The 6,937-nt window shown below is 33.2% G+C and overlaps 1 protein-coding gene across 1 annotated transcript in view; it reads left to right on the top strand.

Annotated features, from left to right (window-relative positions):
* Positions 1–626: 626 nt before the first annotated feature.
* The window catches only part of LOC106460245 (puratrophin-1-like), a gene marked incomplete at its 5' end in the record, with an annotated part of 70,201 nt that continues 63,890 nt past the window's right edge, over positions 627–6,937 (top strand). Inside the window, 5 exon segments of the mRNA XM_022386917.1 lie at positions 627–747; positions 2,547–2,646; positions 2,789–2,884; positions 3,902–4,018; positions 4,402–4,649. Of these exon segments, the coding sequence (XP_022242625.1) occupies positions 627–747; positions 2,547–2,646; positions 2,789–2,884; positions 3,902–4,018; positions 4,402–4,649 (682 nt within the window).

The raw sequence follows: 6,937 nt of genomic DNA on the forward strand, positions 1-6,937 counted from the left end.
CGTTATAAATCCGAGGACTTACCGCTGTCCCACCGGGAGACTTTTCCAAGTGTTATTAACATCGTAACAACCGAAAATGTTAACAAAATTTCTCGTTAAAATCTTTGCACTTTGAAAATTCAGCTAATAATGTCGATATAAAATACGTTTCGTGATAATGATGACGCTTGTTAGCTTTTATTTTACTAATCCTTCACCTCGACTGTTGGACTATAAATATTTACACGATAGAAGATGAATGGTTGATTATGATGAACATTGAACAACAAGAAGCAAACAACTGTGAGCTATGTTTAGGAGTCATATTGCAATAAAAAACATCATGCGCAATAAATTATATCATTTCGTGCTTTTAGTCCTTTTACTTAGTGTTTTGTAGTAAGTTAGGAATCGCGCATTGTTGTAAGATTCGTTTAATTAAAGCTGAAAACAAAAACGTTTCGTATTCTTTAAACCACATAAGATCCGTTTAAATGGATATCATGTGAACACATGAAAGTGTAGATGAAAGGGAAGAAAAAAGAAGGCAGGGAACCAAATGTTTCCTGTTCTCTAAACCGTGTAAAAATATTCCTTTAATTAAGGGAGGGAACAAAACTAATTGGTTTACTTTATTATTTCTATAGGATCCCGTGATATCGGCGGCAGGAGCGTGGTGGTGATATTCCTTTCCGTATTTAGGGAATTTCCAAATATAGTACCATCAGAACTCGCCAGGTTGTTAATTTACTTTCATAGTGTTCCAAGGTAAGATATTTCTGATCGGTATTTTATTTTTGTAATTCGGTGATAAGACAACAGTACAGGACATGTCATATCTTTATAATTTGACTGCCTTAAGTTTAATAATAGATATAGCCAAAACGTTTTTGTTAACTTAAGCATAAAAACTTTCAAGCCACGAGAAAACAGAGGGCGCGTTACATCAGTTTATGTATAACTTCACGGTAGAATAATAGAGAATTATTATATTGTTTTATATAAATATTTGCAAGAATGAGACTGGAAGTACTTGGATTTGAAAGGGTCTGTACTTTTATGTTTAGAGTAGTTTGTTGTCCTCTGTCCATCTATCTATCTTCTGTCTATCGCTAGAAAATTATTAGATGTCTAGGAGTTTGCGTACACTAACATTAATCATGCTGGACTCTAAAAAATAGTAACACCTGGTGGAATATACCGCCACTCCTCTTCCAAAGTAGTTGCTCCATGCTAAAACGTCCTCGAACAGGTATTTGTATTCCAGTTCGAACTTAGAGCAAGCTAAGGCATATTTTAGGATTTATTCGCCTCAAATTGCTTTCAACAAGATCAACTAAGCCTTACTTTTTAGAATTTGATCAACATAAGCATCATAGTAGTATACGCAATATCACCGCTTAAAGAAACATTCATTGCTGTATTAGGTTTTAACAGTGGACCGGGTATAAAAAATCAAATCCACACCATGTTAATATCCCATTACTCATTACGTATCTAACACATTCTTCAGGTGGTCAGACCTCTATAAATCAAACACAATGATCAAATCCACACCATGTTAATATCCCATTACTCATTACGTATCTAACACATTCTTCAGGTGGTCAGACCTCTATAAATCAAACACAATGAAAACATGTACCTTCTCGGATGAAATATAGATGTTATGATGATTCACGTTATAAATTTTTAGAATTCCGAAGTTATGTTGAAATCTAAACGTAAACCACAGATTCAACTAAGAAAATTATAGTTAAAACAAGATACGTAAACCACAGATTCAACTAAGAAAATTATAGTTAAAATAAGATACGTAAACCACGGATTCAACTAAGAAAATTATAGTTAAAACAAGATACGTTGTCTTACGTTGCGAGGGAAATTGCTAAAAACACTGTAGATTTAGTTATTAAAAATACGAAGGTGAGAATGCTGAAACAAAATCAGCTTTTAGCGAGTGTTTTTTGTGTTTGTGATATAGTCAAATGTTAGTTCGTCTGGAAAATTAATTAGAAATATTCGTTGTGCTTAGATTCAGTTTAGTTAATTAGTTAACGTCCAGTTTCTGTAATTGTTAACATGCATTTCTATGTAAAAATAATAATAATAATTAGTTCCTTTATTACGCATGTGTGAAGGACTGATAAGCTTTTCTTATATTAACTTGAGGTTAATCCTTTCGCAACTGGCTGGTTTGTAGCAAGGTGATTTTACTTGCTTAATAACGTTACACTGTGGGGACGGGATTCTAAATTTTTTAAACTACATCCTACGTTCCAACTTCATTATTTTTCAGGTATATTGTAGACTGTTTCATTCTCTACATTATGTTATATATATGGTGTTTACTGTTTAATAATTCCGTCAGAAGAAACAAGAGTTTTGGTTTGTTATAAAACCCAAATTGGTTCTATACGTTTTAAATTTCCATATTTCTTAGTTTATTTAAACTTTCATTAATAGTTCATGGTGTTATAAATCGAAACTTTTGGATATTTTTGTTATTATGAGATAACTTTACAGAAGTTTATTAATAATTGATGTCATTATTATATTTTGTTTAGGAAAGAAGTTACCACTTTAGGATTTTGTGTTTTAATAGACGGTCGTAAGTCAGAGGCTTCTGATTGGACAATTTTAGACGAAACCTTTTGCTTAGTCGAGGTGAGTTTTAATTGGTTCATTCATTATTCAAATTAAGTCATTAATAGTCAGAGTAATAATAGAATCTTTAATTTACTTTGTTATTACGATATTATTATGTTTGTATTCGTACGCAATGGGTGTCTTTTTTATTTTGTTTTAGGCGAACATACCCAATGCTATAAATACAGTTGTCGTGTATACGAACTGTGAGGTAATATCCGGAGGCGATTCGTTACTTCCATCTAGCGGGTTTAAGGTAAGATAAGATCGAATTCACTTTTGAGAAGTGGTTCCGAAAGAAATATTTTAATCGAGTTTTTTAACGCAGGTGCTGCATGTAACTATTATTATTATAGCAATTGTGGATGCGACCGTGGGTCAAATATTACGTTCGTGTAATTGGTTACAGAAATTTCATTTTTATCTTTCTGTATAACTTAGGCACGTGGTAAATCACATGGTCTTAAGTATTATGCGTTTGATATAAGATAATAAATATAGTTTTAAAAAAAATGCTTTGTTATCGGGATGTAAAAACGTTCCATAAAGTTGGTGAGATGCAAGAATTAAGGAAGGAGAAAAAGCTTATGTTAATATTACATAATCAGAGAAGGGGATGAAAACGATTCAGATAGATTTTTTCTTTGAATTATTAGTTTTTACTGGATGTCACAAAAGTCTTTCCCCAAAAGAAAGCCTCCGAGAACAAGACATTTAGAAAATTGTGTGAAAAGTCTCATTTCTCTGTGGGATTAGACTTTTGGGACACCGTGTACAAAATAGACAACCAAGTATCTCATTTCTCTGTGGGATTAGACTTTTGGGACACCCTGTACAATAGACAACCAAGTATCTCATTTCTCTGTGGGATTAGACTTTTGGGACACCCTGTACAATAGACAACCAAGTATCTTTATTTGTACAAGCAAGACATTTAGAAAATTGTGTGAAAAGTCTCATTTCTCTGTGGGATTAGACGTTTGGGACACCCTGTACAATAGACAACCAAGTATCTCGTTTCTCTGTGGGATTAGACTTTTGGGATACCCTGTACAATAGACAACCAAGTATCTTTATTTGTACAAGTTATGTAATGAAATGTATATAATATACATTAGTTACGGAATGGAAGTTGATCCCCCTTTATGTAAAAACATATTTTTCAAAGAATCGTGAGATCTATAAAAGGACATAAATTGATTGAATACTAGATTTTTTACGCTAATTGATTTTTAATTGTGCTCAAAATGTGAATATAACGTTAATTTTTCAGTATAATGTTGCCGTAGACGTGGAACACCTACACAGATATGTTCAAAGGGACCAGTTGTTTCCTCAGTATTCTGGTAATTACAAGTATGACCACCAGGAATGGATTAGTTTCAGAATGGTAAGACTAACAGTATAACTATTGTCGCATAAAACTTACTAATTCATATAAAAACTACACCAATATAAATATTTTGTACTTGTGGAAAACTATTTATTCAGAAGAAACTATAATATACTCAGTATTTTTAGATGTGAAAAACGTGTTCTATCTTCATGTTTATTAGAAATTATGTGAAATTGAAAATGAACGATCACATGTGGTATTAATTTAGTTACGCGATAGAACAAAATTAATGAATTATATTAAAGGATACTGTTTTATGAATAACTATATTTACAATATTGTACTTCATTTATATTAATTAACCGGTTAAGACTTTTTTGACAGTGTGATGGAAGTACAAAAATATAACCAATATATTTTTTCTTTTGTATTTGTAGTTTCTAGAGCCATTTATTAGTGGTTGTCAGCTATCTGGACGCCATCTTGTTACCGTAATGCAGGACTTGCGAGGAAGCAGACTCCCACCAACTGCCTCATTAACAAGTCAAATCATTGAGCAGCAAAAACGAGTTATCAATCAAGCATTTCAAGACGAACAACTGCGTCATCTAGTAGAGGAAGGGGACACTGTTTTGAACGAATTAGAATCGTATGGTAGTAAAACACCTTATAATCATGATTACAAGTACGTATATATATTTAGAAACTGGGAATAAACGCGTGAAATGAATAAGTTTGTAAAATACTGGAGTCTGATAGTAGTGTATATTATATAAACGCATGAAATGAATAAGTTTGTAAAATACTGGAGTCTGATAGTAGTGTATATTATATAAACGCATGAAATGAATAAGTTTGTAAAATACTGGAGTCGCATAGTAGTGTATATTATATAAACGCATGAAATGAATAAGTTTGTAAAATACTGGAGTCTGATAGTAGTGTATATTATATATCTTACAATCAGGTTGTTAATGCCCTGATTAAACAAATCAAGGCAAAAAACATGTCGATGTCCTCTTTAACACCTTCCACATTTGCATACGTTTTCCCATTAAGATGGTGTTGCAGCGAATGAAAAAGATGGTAATCTGATGGTGCCATATCTGGAAAATATGGTGGGTGGGGAAGAACTTCCCAACCCAACCCCATAATCTTGTGTTGCGTCAAACGTGCCACATGTGGACGTGCATTTTCATGGAAAAGAAGAACACCTTTCCGATTGACGAGTGAAGGGCATTTCTGATGAAGGGCTTGATTTAAACATTCCAGATGCTGACTATAGATCTCTGCAATGACAGTTCGCTGTGGATTGAAGAGTTCAAAATGAATTACTCCTTTGATGTCCTACCAAATGCAAAGCATAACTTTCTGCGGATAGAGTCCAGGTTTTGGGGTCGGAAGTGGTTTTTGTCCAGAACTGAGCCACTGTTTTTGGCATTTAATATTCACACAGAGAATCCATTTTTCATCACCGGTGACAGTTCTGTCCAAAAATGGTTCACACGCATTACGCACCCGAAGAGACGAAGAAACGTTCACTCACTGGGAACGATGATCATCGGAGAGTTCGTGAGGCACCCAAACACCTTCTCTATGGAGTTTTCCCATATTCCTTAGATGTTTACATATTGTTTCATGAGAGACATGCAATTTCAGAGCCATTTCACGAGTATCTTGCCTTGGGCTAGACTCAACAAGCGTCTTCAGACCATCAATATCAATTCCAACATGTTGGTCTCTGCCATCACAATTTTTAAAGATAAAGTAACCTGAACGAAGTTTGTTGAACTATCTTTGACACTTACGAACGTTCAAAACGTTTTCATAAACTTATTTTATATTCTTTGTCACTACAGAGGCGTTATTTCCCTTCTTGTATTCAAACAGCATTACATGTCGAATGTCTATCTCGTCGTGTGCCATCACTATAAGGGATTAGAGTATACTAAACTTTGCACATTATATAGGCTACACTAACGTGACGTTTAGGCTGTTCGTTTAACTATTGTTAGGCCTCCGTTCGTTAGTTAATTTTCCGTAAATTTCTTTCCGATGAAACTTCAGCGATACAAGTCCTTTCTTAAATAAAACTGGTTTATTCTTTCTAAATACAACTTTGCAATACACTTAATTTCCACAGTCGCGCTATAACAAACGCTATAAATCACAACGAACGTCTCACGTGCTCGACTCAACAATACGTCTCTCTGTCCGCAGTTCAATTACACATTACATTGTTGTCGTCAGTTCTTACCGGTTTATATATACAAGACTACCCATATCTAGTAGGCTCTCGAGATTTCAGGAAGGGACGGGAACGTTCGAGAAGCACATGACGTGTGACTAGGGTCACGTGACTTCTGCTGTCGTAACACTATTATACGTGATGTACGTTTTTTTTTGGGGGTGGTTAATGAAAGTGTTCCAAAACACGACATTAACTTCTTGACGACCTAATAGTACAAAGTATATAAACGTATAAATGAACCGTTTTGTAAAATACTTTAGTCAGATAGTAATGTGTTATGTTAACGTTTAAAATGAAAATAGTTTGTAAAATACTGTAGTTTGATAGTAGTGTATATTATATTAACACGAGATATTACAATCAGTTAATTAATTATAGCAATTTTTGATAATACTGATAATTTTGTTGCTTACCTTTCGTTTACTTTACCTAGTATTTCATGAGGAAAGGTTGCAGTAAAATAGTTATTATATTTGCTACTCATATTGTGGTTCTAAAAAGTAAGTGACTTTAAGACATGACAAAAGTATAATTGTAGTTCCTGAATTTTAATAAAAAATATTTGCTCAAAAATAAAGTACGAGAAAAATATGATCGTTATATAATACATGTATAGATGTTCATATATAATACATGTATAGATGATCCTTATATAATACATGTATAGATGATCCTTATATAATACATGTATAGATGTTCATATATAATACATGTATAGATGA

The sequence above is a fragment of the Limulus polyphemus genome, unplaced genomic scaffold, assembly GCF_000517525.1.
Source record: "Limulus polyphemus unplaced genomic scaffold, Limulus_polyphemus-2.1.2 Scaffold735, whole genome shotgun sequence".
Lineage (NCBI taxonomy): Eukaryota > Metazoa > Arthropoda > Merostomata > Xiphosura > Limulidae > Limulus > Limulus polyphemus.